The 14,703-nt window shown below is 47.5% G+C and overlaps 1 protein-coding gene across 1 annotated transcript in view; it reads right to left on the bottom strand.

Annotated features, from left to right (window-relative positions):
• The window catches only part of GSDME (gasdermin E), a 48,268-nt gene extending 33,862 nt beyond the window's left edge, over positions 1–14,406 (bottom strand). The window contains exons 1-3 of the mRNA XM_084787349.1: positions 14,131–14,406; positions 5,320–5,549; positions 2,105–2,297 (exon numbers count right to left, since the gene is read on the bottom strand). Of these exons, the coding sequence (XP_084643475.1) occupies positions 2,105–2,297; positions 5,320–5,530 (404 nt within the window). The 5' untranslated portion in view covers positions 5,531–5,549; positions 14,131–14,406. The remainder of the gene's footprint in view (positions 1–2,104; positions 2,298–5,319; positions 5,550–14,130) is intronic.
• Positions 14,407–14,703: the final 297 nt, after the last annotated feature.

Raw genomic sequence — 14,703 nt, 5'->3', positions numbered from 1 at the left:
CCCAACTCTGCTGCCTGAAATAGCAATGACAAAACTGCACACTGAAGCCAGAACGAGATGGGTAAAGAGTGAGGGAGGAAAGAGGACCAGGACTTTCCCAGCCTCGTTCCTGACCTCCTTCCACCATGAACAGTGTCACCTGATTGCAGATAAACACACACTCCCTCCCCACTCCCCCCCATGTCCATTGCAGTGGGAAGGAAGGTCCCCCTGTTGCAAAGAGGGCAATGGAGGAAGTAAGATCAGCCAGGGAGTGACTGTGCCCCCCACCCACCCAGCAGCACCAAAGGGACCCACAAGTATCTTGCCAATAGCAAACCCCTCTGGGGGTGGGGGGAGGGGGGCTCCCAGGAAGAGCCAGGGCAGTTAGTACCCAGACTATACTCAACCTGCCCACCAAATGCTTGACACGTGTGTCCCATGGGATGCTTTCACTAATTTAAAACATAGTTTTGCTCCATAAGCACGTCATTCATATAATTCTAAGAACGAGGACTTACTATCTTTTAGATTGTTGCTTGTTGCATTGCCAGGCCTAGAACCCAGAACCTTGCATGTGCTAGGCAAGCACTCTACCACGGACCCACATCCTCAGCCCTAGGAATGTTAGACAAGACAAGCACCTAAACATGAAAGACTTTCCCCTCAACACATCTGCGTTTGAATTTTCTGTCTTCAGTGGAAAAGGGTGATAAGAATGCCACGTGGAGAGGCACACGTGGCACAGCATGTCCTGCCATGCCATACCCATTGGATCATCGCACTAACTTCTCAGGTGGGCCCCTGGCTTGCGCCCGTCCATTCTCTTCCAAATCCAGTTGCCAAGAGGATCCATCAAAAGAATAAGTCAATGTGTCAAATCCCTGCTCAGCATCTCCAGGGACGCGCCATCTTAGTCTGCGTGAGGGGCAAAGGATTTCCAGTGGTCTCTAGGTCCTGAGGGACTGGGCTCTCCTTTGGCCTCACTGGGTCACCACGTCCTGGTCACAGCACACGGCATCCGTGGGTGGACGGCCCTGCTTGTTTTCCCCTCCTTCAAAGCTTTGTATTAAGACCAATTTCCCCACTGCCTTGTCTAGCCTCACTGTAAAACCCCACCGCCTTCTGCTGTATTGCTCCTGTGCCTCCAAGCCCATCAGTCCACTGCAAGTTTACTTTAACTCCATATTTTGGAATGTCTTCCACTAGGATTTGGGCAGAAATCACAGCATTTTCTCACTGCAGCATCCTCAGTGTAGAGAATACAGTGTTATTCAGTCAGTAGAATCACTTATTGAACGTTGACTTGACACAAGGCAGAAATAACGATGAGTTATCCTGGGATAAAGTGAATAAAGCATGGGATTTTCCCGCAAGATGCTGCAGTTGTGAGCCAGCTGTTTCCCAATGAAGCCCCCCCCCCCCTGCTCTCTTCCCCAGGAGAACAATACAGACACAAAGTAGACTTGTGAGCTTCCTGTTCCTGATATTAATACTCACGAATACAGACGCTAGTGATGTGTAGGCAGGTCCTGCATTCAACCCCCAGCATTGGGATAAAACAAACAAAACCACTGCTAATTCTCTGACCATAGTCCTGTAACCCCATTCTCAGAAGGCTGAAGTAGGGACAGCCTGGGCTACACAGGGGGACTGTCTCAAACAAATCAACAAACAAAAACACAAACCCCACAAACAAACAAATCACGGACTGGAAAGATGGCTTAGTGGTAAAGTCACTGGCATGACCTCCAAGATGACTGAGGGCCACGTGGTAGAGAAGTGACTCCAGCAAGCTGTCCTCTGACCCTCGTGTGTCTGCCATGGCACGCTCATACGCGCACACAGGTTTTCCAAGCAGGACACAACCTTTCTACTATCGGTATTTTATCAGGTCATACCATCAAAGAGCGGACACACGTTATCTTGAAATAAATCTGCTGCTTCTCAGGTCTCCACTCTCAGATAAAAAAAACAGTCAGTGAATTCTAGAATAAAGAATGTGCTTCAATACAGGCCGTTTAGTAAAGTCCACATCCACCAGCCATTTGGCAGAGGAACCGTCAAATGGCCTTTAGCCACAAGATGCGCAAAGGCCCAGCGTGCAAAGCAGAATTCCTCTTACCTCCCAAGTGCATCCTGGATGAGCTGCTGCACGTCTACCTCTTGCTTCCTCAGGGTGCCGAACGAAGAGCAACTCTCCACAAGGCCTTTGCCTCCAACGTTCAGCTTGACCTTCCCCACGACTGTCCCGATGGTCCCGCTCTTATGGTTCTCAGACTTGCTCTCGTATTTCACAAAGTCTGACTCCACAACCACTGGAAAGAGAAGAACAGAAAGATCTGAGGGCAATAAGGCTGCCTCAGTGTCCTGGGCTGCCCAGCTTCCCCACAGCCTCTCGGAAAACCCACACCAGCATATAATTGGCCTTGCGGGTGTTTAGTAAAATGTGATCAGCAGTCCTACATGCTGACTGAACACAGCCCTGGACTGGCCCAGAGTCTAGGGGTGCTCAGCACCTCGTTAGCCACTGTGGTGGTTTACATTGATTGACAAGTTGAAAGGGTCTAGCATCAGTCATGAGACAAACCCCTGGACATGCCTAGGAGAGAGTTTCTGGATTGAGTGAGGTAGGAAAGCCCAATAAATATGGGAGGTGCCCTTCTGTGGGGTGCCGTCCCAGACCACATGAGCAGGACATAGTAAGCCGACTGTGGACATGATGTGACCAGCTCCCAATTCCAGGCCTTTCCTGCCATGAACTGTAACCTCACAGTGTGAGCCAAAATGAACCCTGGCTTAAGTTGGTGTGGTCAGGAATTTCACTGCTACAAGGATCAAAAGTAACCAAGATGGCTGCCTTGAGGTCAAGACTGAAAGGGGACTAATGGAGGACAACGGGTGATACCTGTGCCCACACCGTTGCCACAAAGCCCAAGGGAGAGACAGCATGGTAGATCCTCCTGGACAGTCCTTGGAGATCCCCCCTTCCCACCACCAGTCATGAAGAATAACTGTCTGGCCCTCCTTAACACCTCCAGGCAAACATCATGTTAACATTATATCTGACCTCTAGCCAGAGGTTCAACTCTTTAACCAAGTCTCTCTGCTAAAGTAACCAGACATGTCCCCCCCCCCCACATTCCCTTCCCAATGAACGAGAACTTCCAGACTGTCTGGCTTTCCATTCTGGTTTCCCAGACCCTAAGGAACACGGCAGCCCAGCCTGGTATTCCAGTGTCAACCAAGTCAGCTGGGAATTGCCTTGTTCCTCACCCACACTCTGTTCTACCCCTGAGCTAGCCTCTCCATCTCCATCTGATCACATGCGAGTGAGGGCTCTCAGGGTGCCATCAGGTCCCACCCTCTGCTCCGAACCCTTCAGAGTAACACCTGATGGGGCTGGAGACATGGCTCAGAGGTTAAGAGCACTGTCTGCTCTACCAGAGTCCCTGAGTTCAGTTCCCAGAACCCACATGATGGCTCACAACCATCTATAATGTGATCTAATGCCCTCTTCTGTCATGCAGGCATATATGCAGGCAGAGCACTGTATACACAATAAATAAATAAATAAATAAATCTTAAAAAAAAAAAAAAGTAAAACCGGATGAGCTCACATGTGACCTACCAGCCTTGGTTTCTTCTTTCATTCATTCATTCTTTCTTTCTTTCCTCCTCTCCCTCCCTTTCTCTTTTCTCTGGTGTTCAGTACTGAATCTGGGGTTTTGTATATATAGTCAAATAGTCTACTACAAATACATGCCCCCAGGCCACTGTCCCCATTTTATATATAGTCTCAATCACCACCATTTAGTCAGGGTGCAGGAAGAGCACATGTTGGTATCACAATCCCGCTTTCACGTCCTTCGCCCAAGGCTTCTCCAAGGTCCCGCCTGAGCTTCAGAAGGGACTCCACACCTCCTGGAGCCTGACAGGCTTCCTCCTACTCACCCTCTCCCAGGAGCAGGGGCTGTGTGACATAGTGACCTACTTCTGCCAGCTAGCCCCGAATCCTGTGGGTTCACTGCCCTCGTCATAGCACCATAAGCTAGGGGCTAAGCACTCAAAGCATCGGACTATGGGGGAACGTGTCTAGATTCAACACACATAACAGTCTCTGAGACTAGTCACACAGTGAACAGGGAGAAATCAAGATTGTATTCCTGAAAAGTCACGCCCAAACCTGCTGAAGTAGATCACTTATACATAGTTCTTTATCGTCATCACCTGATGAAAGGGGAGCATTGGGCTGTCAGTGAACCACCAACAATCCAATCACCCCCCTTCCGCCTTCTTATCCCTGGCAACACTCATACTGGTGTGGTGCTGAGGCAAGTGGGAAAAGGCAACAATGAGGGAGCCTCTTAAGTCTGTTCTTCCAGGCCACAACTCCAGCAGGACTCAGGGCTCAGCGTGAGCTCTGATCTCAGAAGATGGGCCTATTCAGGAAACCCTTATCTGTGGTGACAAGTGGCATCAGCAGTCCAACTTAAGTCAGCACAATCTTTCAAGATACCACCAAGTTATCATCTCAGCATCACAGAGAAATTCCAATTACCCAGCAGCTCTTGGTGTATGTTTTGTTTTCCCTCTTGTTCCAAATTATACCTAGTTATTTTACTGCTCAAAGGGGGTTTTAACCATCAAATGCAGAAACCTGGGGTGGTGGCTGATGCTGTTAACTTGAGAGGCTCTAGAGTCACCTAGGAGGCAAGCCTTCAAGCACACGTGAGAGGGGTGGTCTAGAGTAGGTCAACTGAGGGGAGAGAGAGAGGAGAGAGGGAGAAAGAGAGGCAGGGGAGAGACAGACATATGGGCACACAGACAGACAGACAATAGAAACAGCTCAGGTGCCCCTTCAACTAGGGTTAATAAAAAGTAAGCCACAAGTGCACCATTTATAGACAGGGCATTTCATCCAACTGCCACCATAAATGCCAGGCCAGTCTCTTCAGCAAGCCCCTCTACAGCCAGTTTTGGATCAACTTGAGGGACTGCCCTGCTCCCCTCAGAAAGAAACAGAACTCTGCACACCCTTCTGATCAGCTCACAGGAATTTTAGCCTCAACACCAAACCAAATTTTGTACAGGGGAGCCATCCATGCCACTTATGCTGAGTGGCTCTAGCATTTATGATGAGTACAGTGAACTTTTATACCCGCGCTGACTATCGCTTCTAAAGCACTAAGGTACAGCCTTTCACTTCAGGCGTGCATAACTGTGATCAGTGGGAGACAAAGGAAAAGACTTCAGGGTAAGGCACACCTCCATTCCAGATGCCTAGAGGAGCCACTCTTTGTTTGGGGACTAGTCACTGAACTTCACCAGGAAACGTACCTGGACTGAGACTGTGCCCTTCTGTGAGAACATCACCCAGGGTGACAGATAAAAATTGGTACTTGGGTCTCTGCCAGCACCAGTATCTCTTCTTCTTGGTCACCAGACTTAGAAGCTGCAGCTTGTCAGAGTCATTCAAGTGAGAGACTGAAATCAGGTCTCCTCCAGCGTCAACTTCTTTAAGAAAATTCCGAGTTGCTTTGGCAAACATTGTGTTGGGTTGCGATTACCTGAAAAGATAAGGTTACCATAAAGTCAAACGGGGAGTTTTTTGTGTTTCTATTTTCTACAGTCATTACAGTTAGCATGAAAGAATGTGTCCTATCCAAGAAACCCACTAATGTGAGTTTAGTTGATGACAATGAAATCAAATTGAAAAAGGGGAAAAGATCAAATTGAGACATTGAAAGATAATATGTTTCAGACAGGATAGGCTAGGTGGGACTTCAAAAGCAAGCAACCCTGAAATCCCAGTGGCTTACAGCAATAAAAGTTTATTTGTTGAGCTGGGCTTGATGGTATACATCTGTAATCCCATGAAGCAGAAGCAATAGAGTTAACACAAATTCAAGGACAGCCTGGTCTACATAGTGGGTTCCACTTGGTCTTGACTCAGATGAAAATTATTGGTTGCTTACACTGCACATCAACACAGATGGAACAGGAACTGGTCTGGTTTTTCTTTTCTTTTTTGGAAGTGTTTTTTTTGTTTTTTGGTTTTTTTTTTTTGGTTTGGTTTGGTTTGGTTTTGACAGGATTGCCTGGGACTCATTGTTATATATAGCTCCCAAACATTCAATCAACAGCAAATTAGAGATATTAAAAAATAATTGCATAGCCAGGCAGTAGCGGCACATGCCTTTGATCCCAGCCCTCAGGTGGCAGAGGCAAATGGATCTCTATGAGTTTGAGGCCAGCCTGATCTACAGAGCAAGTTCCAGGATAGCCAGGACTACACAGAGAAACCCTGTCTCAAAAAACCAAAATAACAACAACAATAATAAATGTATCTGTATTGAACATTGCAGGCTCCCCTTAAAACAATGTTACAATAAGCAAAAGATAAATTCCATAAACAATGTGCAGGTGATTTAAATATACCAGATGCTGGGTGTAGGATGTCTGAAAACTTTACAGCATTTTGTAAGAAGAGGGCTGGCTAAGGGAGGTGCTCCATGCTGTCAAGTCCAGTCTGGCTTCATTCTGGAAAGCCACCTCACTCAATGAGGGGATGAAGGAGGACAGACACACAGACACGACGTGCACTAGGAGCAGGCTATGCTCATTCCGGTAAATCAGCTCCTACCGCAACATGGAACCTCAGAGCGTTCATTTCGTACACCCAGAATCTGAATCGAGGAATAGCATGTGGCTGGACAAGAAGGTGGGTTTAGCCAATCATGACAGGAGGGCTCTGTAGGGAATCAGTCTGGGGCCATAGTCATCTGGAGGAGGATAGCTTTTGCACACATTTGCACTTGGCAAAGGAGGGCATTGCCATTTCCCTCGGAGGCAGTCCCTCCCCATAGGTCTGAGGCATCAGGGTCCTTCACATGGCCATTCCCAAGCCAACAATACACATCCCCTCTGGGCTTTATCCACTCCCCACACTTTTGCCCAGGGCCTCCTCCACTTCCCACAGCATCCAACCCTTGGTTGGTATCTAGGGACCACTGCAGTCCTGTGAAGGTTCAAAGACAGATTTCTTCTACCCTATGTGATCTCTCCTACTCAGAAATGAATACTAGCTAGCTATAAAATTTTTAGCCCAAAAGCAAAATTATTGAGTTGGAAGGAAAAAGGAAGTCAGGAAGATGTAAAGGGAAAATAGTACATTTAATGGGAGAAGTATAGGCCAATAAGTGTGCTGACTTTCCAAAGCCTCACACCAGCACAAGTGAAAGTCAGCAGTAAATCATGATTTCTCCGAAGAAAATAAAAACCATAAAAATGGTAGGGAATGCCCAGAGAAGTATTTTTGCAATCATAGGGGAAAGGGACATTTATAAAGACAGATGGCAACCTGAGTAAGTATTTCAATATTTATGACAAGAGTAGTTATTTAAGAACAGTGCTTAGAAGCTGAAGAGATGGTGCAGTGACTAAAAGCACTTGTTTTGTTTCGAGCACCCACATGGAAGCTTACACCTGCCCAAAACTCCGGATCGATGGGATCTGATGCCCTCTTCTGGCCACTACAAGCACTACATATATCTGGCGCACAGACAGCAAGCAGCCAAAACACCCTTACATAAAATAAAATTAATAAATGCTAAAGCAAGCTTTTACAAATCAAATACATGAGTATCAATAAAATATTATAATTTATATCACATAAATTGAACATAGTTAAATATATACATATCTAACAGATTTCAAGTCACATATTTAATAAACATTACACAAAAAGCACTTTCATCTGTTTGGGATTTTATTTTTGTTTCTTTGCTTTTGTTTAGGCTTTTGTTTTTTAAAGATGTGCATGTAACAACCTACGCTAGCCTCAAAACTTGTAATCCTCTTGCCTTACCTCTCCCTAATATTGAGATTATAACTGTGTGTCGCCATGCCTGGCTGAAATGGCTTTTAAAGACTATCTACGGTCAGGTAAAAAATGTCTAGTACACAAGAGCTAGCACTTGCATTCTTGACCCGGAACTTGGCTGATCACGTGGCCACATGCCACTCCAGGAGTTTAGGAGCCAAGAGCAGTCTCGGACTTTACCCTGGTTGATTCATCTTCTCTGGGGTTTCAGAAACATCTGCCTTCCCTATTTCTGCCAAGTACCTTTTCCTCAGTTACTGTGAGGCAGTAGCTGCTTCAGCCCACTCTCGTACACTCAGCATTAAAAAAAATGACATTTGAGGAGAAGCAAAGTTCCTGTCTGAAATAACGGGCCGCAAACTGTGACTAAGGATTTTGCCTTCATTGAACATTCCTTTATTCATTTGCCAAGCTGTCAGTTGAGTCACTCATTAAGAATTCTTGCAAATGCACTAGGTTCTGAGTTGAAGCACTTAAAAACCCACTAGCTTTAGGCTGGGCTTGGTGGCTCATGCCTGTGATGCAAGCATGCAAGGAAGCCAGGAAGATAGTGGTGAGTTCTAAACCACTAGGCTGCACCAGTGGGAGTGTCAGATGAGCAAGATCTGTGGAAGGGTGTGACTAGTGAGCAAAAGTGATCAGCACTGTCACTTAGATCTTCTTTAAAAACAAAACAAAACAAAAAAAAAACAAAGTGATATGGGAGCAGGAAAAGGCACTTGCTGCCAAGTCTGATGTTCAGAGTTCAATCCCAAGACCCACACAGAAGAAGGAAGGAACTGACACCTGCAAGCTTTCTTCTTATCTCCATAGCTGCAGGCACACACACACACACACACACACACACACACACACACACACACACACACACACCTGTAAGCAGGGAGCAGGTAGGTAGGAAAGAAACAGACTAGACATGGACAGGAAACTATGATGCTCTAAACAGTGTCAGTATCCTAAGGAGGAAGATACAGATTTCGTGGATTCACTAGAGTTCTGATTGGGTGACCAGTGATGACACAAGCTAGGAGGACCACCAGGATGTCCTCCAGACAGTCCAGATAGGTGGTAAGTAACAAAATAGCTTGGCTAGTCGCCAAGAGGCGGATTCAGGAGACTGTGGGTGGCAACTGCCATGACAATCTGAGGGACATGGTGCAGGATTTGTTGTGTCACAAAGAACTTTAAACAAAACTGGGTTTCCCCTCTAGCGTGTGATAAGTCATCCGGCAGGCAGAATAGTCTGTTTCTCTTTGCCCTTGGTGCTGGGGTCATTATTTTTATAGTTTCTAGATTCTTTTCTGAGACAAGCTGAATGGGAGTGTCCACAAACCTATTTTCACATCAAAGGGATCTCCATGATGGTGACATCAGGCTTGCTATTAAAAGCGAACTGAACCCAGATGTTGTGAAGACACACCTGTGGTAACGGCACCGACTCTCCTGGAGAGGTCAGTGCCTTAAGAAGGGGCACTTCAAATCAGTTTGTAATGGGACTTTCCCCATCTAACATCAAACCTGGCCAAATGCCTTCTTGACAGAGTAGGTTACCTTGGGTGGTTACTGAGAGCCCCCCACACTTGTTGCTCCTATATTGTGATATAACCTATAGATTACATATTTACAGTTCCATTCTACTCTTTCCCTGGATGTATTACGGCTTAATGACCCTGTTGTATGTAGCTCATCACTTGATTTATTTTTTTTAATTTCTGCTATTTAAAAAAAAAAAGTCTCCATCCAGATGTGGTGGCTTAACCTCATGATCCTTGTACTACGAAAGGCTGAAATGGGAGGGTTGACATGAGTTTGAGGCTAGCCTGGGCTAACTGTGAGTTCCAGGCCAATCTAGACTATAGAGAAACCATATTAAAAAAACTAACAACCAAACAAAATGCCACTAAATATTCCTTCATAGATGGGCAGCGGGATCTGGAGGCTGGAGCCCTAGAGAAGAGACTGCAAGTCAAGGGGTAGGCACACTTGTAACTTCTTCCATTCTTTGGTCCAAGAACAATGTATCTGCTATTACAGATGTTCCTGAAAATGAACAGCATCTGTATTAGCAATGATGGGCCTCAGACATTAAGAATCTTTGCTAGTCTCACAGGTGAGACATTGAGTCTCTCTTATTCTGCATTATCTGAATACAAATAAAGCAAACATCTGTTATTTTGTTACAAGCCTTTAAAAAAAAAAGCATTTCTCTGTCTTTAAAAAAAAAGTTGTTGGTTTTGCTATTGTTTTCTTTGCTAGTTAATGTTTATGGGTGGTTTTCTTGCATCTCTGACTGTGCACCATGTTTGTACCCAGAAAGGCTAGGAGAGGGCACTAGGTCCTCTAGAACTGTAGTTACCAAAGCTGTGAGCAGCTATATAGGTACTAGGAATTGAACCCGGGTCCTTTGGAAGTGCAACCAGTGCTGTTATCCACCGAGCCATCTCTCCAGCCCCTGTTGTTTTCTATATGTCTAGCTTTCTTTTGTTTTTTAAAATGTTATTTTCTTTTTAGATTGTGTGTGTGTGTGTGTGTGTGTGTGTGTGTGTGTGTGTGTGTGTGTGTGTGTGAACACTGTGAGAACAGGAGTCCTTGGAGGCCATGGGAAGCCGTCAGCCCCACTGGAGCTGGAGCCTCAGGCAGCTGTGAGGCACCTGATGTGGGCCTTGGAACCAAACCCAGGTCTTCTGAAAGAGCACTAGGCGCTCAAGCACTGAGCCACCTCTCCTGCCTGCTCATCTTGTGAAACCGGGCCTCACATTGTAGCCCAAGTTAGCTTGGAACATGCCTCAAACTCAAAGCAATATTCCTGCCTCTGCCTCTCCAGTGCTAACTTTAGGCATGAGCTGCCATGCCCAGCCATGGAAGTTTTGGTTTTGTTCTTAAAGGTTTAGAGACAGGGTCTCCATTTGTTCAGAATGGCCTCAAATTCACCATCCTCCCATCTCAGCCTCCCAAAAGTTAAAATATAGTTATGTGTCACCGTGCCTGGAAACTTTTGCTAAAAAACAGAAGGATTAGCCAAAATACAGGCTAGAAATTTGACCTAATCAAGTTTTATCTCGTGACATTAGGAGGCACCACATTGCCACCATCACCCACTCTCCCAAGACAACTGACTACACGCTCAGGTGTGCAACATGAACAAAGGAGCTAGAACAGTGGCTCTCAATCTATGGGTCCCCCACCCCTTTGGGGGGCCACATGTATATCAGCTATTTACATTACTATTCCTAACAGCAGTCAAATTAGTTATGAAGCAGCAATAAAATGATGCTATGGTTGGGAGTCGCCACATCATTAGGAGCTATATGAAAGGGTCGCAGCATTAGGAAGGTTGAGAATCGCCGCTCTAGAACCTGATAGAAAGACCTGGAGCCCACCATGCCCCATAACACGGAAACACAGTTACATCGCCACTAACCAGAAATCAGAATTTAAATTCAAACTTCCATAATGCTCCAGCTCAGAAGTTCACAACAGTGGCCTCAGGGCTGTGCATGTGAAAAGCCACCGAGCTTCATAGCTGGAGCAGGCCCTACATGTTCACCCGGAGCTTACGAATTACACTGACAAGCTTTAATTCACCTGCCTGGCTGGCTGGCTTCAGACAAAGCAGATTCGTGCATAAGAAGTCTATGTGAATGTGGCAAAGGCAGAGGCAGACTCCTCTCCTCTCCTCCTCCCCGTCCTCTTCCTCCTCCTCCTCCTCCTCCTCCTCCTCCTTCTTCTTCTTCTTCCTCTCTCCTCTCTCTCTCTCTCTCTCTCTCTCTCTCTCTCTCTCTCTCTCTCTCTCTCATAGCAGCTTGAGACCGGCATTGAACTCCACAGCCTTCAGTCTCTGCTTAAGGTAGGATAGGCTTCTTCTTCAGATCTCTGGCCTTGCCACAGCCATCCCTGGATTCTAGGGAAGAGACCACGACACCAAATACACCACACAAAGTGCAGAACCAACACACGTTGGGTTCCTGCTCTCTGCCAGGCAATGAGCGGGATGCTTTTGTGTCTTCCCTCGTTTGCTCTGCATAACAACCCTGAAGCAAACACTTTCAACATACTGCAGATGTGGAAACTGAAGGTCAGATATGTCAAGTAATTTTCCCAAGTTCTTGAGAAAGAGCCCACATCTGAGGTAAGCCTGATGCTGCCGAGAGCTGGACTTGCTTTCCCCTGTTCAACATGAACAGGGCCACACAGCATCCATATAGCGTGAGAGCACTGTCACAAACCATGGCAAAAACAAGACCACTCTGTCACCCTGGTCAACTATAGACCAAGCACAAATGTTCTCCGAACCACACCTTCCTCCCAGTCTGGCCTGTGACTCATGGCTGCTATTGACCAGCCCAGCTACAGCCTCACCCTGCCAGGATTTCCACTTAGCAATGATGGGTGAAGAGAGGCAATCAGAAGTGTACCCCACTTACAGTTAGCCTCCAATCCAGAGCAAAGACATCCCTCTAAGTCACTGACAAGCCACACTCACCCTTGCTGCAAGGAACAATAAAATCCAACAGGTTCAAACCCCAGTAGCTTTCACTAAGGGACCCTGAATACCCACCAAGAGAATTAGTACTGAACCAAGAAGATCCCTAGACCCCATAGCAGCTGCTTCTGAGCATCCTGCTCTGATGGCCCCTGGTAAATATTTTTTTTCTTTAATTTGGCAGCATATGATTCATTTGGTAAAGATAGCGTGTGTCTGGAAAGGCCAACTTCAGTTATGGTGGAGACAAGGCTATTGCCTTGGGAGGGAAAAGTATCTTTTCTTGCCAATAGTGTGTGAAACAAAACAAAACAAGACCAAATGGTGGTCAGAGGATTGAGCCTGAAAAAAAAAAAAAAAGCAGCCTGAAGCCGGCAGCAAAGGCTTTTAGGAGTCCGAGCGGAGAAGAATAGAACAGAGTTTAGAGAGAGACAGAGGCAGCCGCTGGGTACTCAGAGCTAGAAAGGCTGAGGCAGGAGAATTACAAATCCAAGAGCATCCTGGCCCTCATAGTAAGATATCTCTTTTAAATGTCTTAATTTTCTACGGCAAAGCAGATATGGCGGTAGGCCAAGCACACCTGTAATCCCACCGACTGGCTACGGGAGAAGCCAGAAGCCCCGGGAATCAGAGTTCAGAGTGCTCAAGGGCAGGCCAGGCTACAGGACTCCATCTCAAAAAAAAGAAAAGAAAAGAAAAGTCAGACACAAAAAGGAGGGAGCGCTCCAGCGTCCCCAGAGTTCAAAAAGAAGAAGAATACTCTGTGGTCAGTACACAGCTTCCTCTTGAAGCCAGCCTCCCTGGATGGAGTCCAGGCACTCTGTGTCACTCTTCCCTCTCGGATCAAATCAGAGGTCCAGGCCCAGCGTCTTCCGGAAGCTATTCTTTGTAAGCGCTTGCAGGTGATGGATGTTGAAGAGGATTCATTTTATTATTGTACATCCAGGTGCTGTGCTATTCTTTGTAAGCGCTTGCAGGTGATGGATGTTGAAGAGGATTCATTTTATTATTGTACATCCAGGTGCTGTTCCTCCAACCTCTCCGATCTTTTCTTTCTACTCCCAACTCTGCCTGGGGATTTGACTGTTTTCCCTGGCTCCCCCTGTCGCAACACATCCTTCCCCACGGTCTCTCCAAGTTCCATCCAGACTCCCTGTGAAGGGGTGACTGGCTGGCCATTTTGTTCAGGCTCCAGCAAAGGCTGGGAGCGGCCCACTTCAGTCTTTCCCTGTGGAGTGGAAGTGAGAAGAGCTCCTCCCCAAACCCCCCACTCCTGCTTGAGGCAAAGGGCCTTTCAAGGCAGAGATTCAGTCGGTTACCCGGGTTAGGCTGGACCCACACCTGCCTCAGCCTGTCTTTGGCCTTTCTTCCCGCATTACACACGCCGGGATCCTTCCAGACTCCGGAGAGAGATTAGAAGACAAAGGATGGATGCGCGGGATTTGGTGGGGGACCTGATGAGGTAGGGGTGTCAGAGAGCACCAGCTGCAGTTGGCCACGTTCCAGGACCGCAGGAGTGGCCATGAGCACGCAGGGAGGGGGCAAGGATAGGATAGAGATCAGGGTGGAAATGGGACTATGGGTAAGAAGGAGCAGCTGTCGCTGCTGAAGGGCGGGGGCAGAAAAAGGGGACTACTTTCACAATCACCGGCCTCGGGAAGGAGCAAGGGAGTCCCCCAGAGTGATGGAACGCCCGACAATTTGCCCCAGGCCGGGACATCACAGCAGGAGGAGGGGAGAGAAACACAAGCAGAACCCGCAGCTCGCGCCCGCCGCCACTTACCCGCGCGCCACCGCCGCCGCCGCCGGGTCCTGCGTGTGTGGTTCCGGCACGCGCACGCTCCCGGGACACACAGGGAAAGGATCAGGGCGGGCCTGGACCTTTGCTCGGTCCTACCCCTAGGAGCCTCAGCCAGGCCACAAGCTGAGGGACTGAGCGGGAGGCGGGGACCTGGGAATCCTGGCAGCAAAAGCAAGGGCTCCAGGCAGTGAGAGAGGCTGCTGCTGACCGGACCCAGCTTTTACCGGGGACTCCAAGGTTACCAACCGCACGGATGAGCTTGTGGCTTACTGGCCACAGATGCCTCATCCCTCCCAAGCTCCCCCTTCCCCACACCCCTGGATTTGAACTTGGAGGGTGGCTTTTCAGTTCCTCGGGGAAACTCCCACCTTGGCCTTGGGAACACTTGCACTTGCTTGGTGCTGTGAGTAGCTAAACCAGAGGGTAAGCTCTCTGAAGGCAGAACCAAGTCTCTCTCACCTGCAGCTGCTTGGTAAATCGAGGGAGGGGATTGGAGCAGAATGTTGTATCCCCGCCCCCCGCCCCAGTCAATCTTTATAGGATGTTCTTTCCTGT

The sequence above is a fragment of the Acomys minous genome (assembly GCF_964271855.1).
Source record: "Acomys minous genome assembly, chromosome: 6".
NCBI classification, from domain to species: Eukaryota; Metazoa; Chordata; class Mammalia; order Rodentia; family Muridae; genus Acomys; species Acomys minous.
Note: the sequence above shows the minus strand (reverse complement) of the source record. Positions and strands in the feature narration are given on the sequence as shown.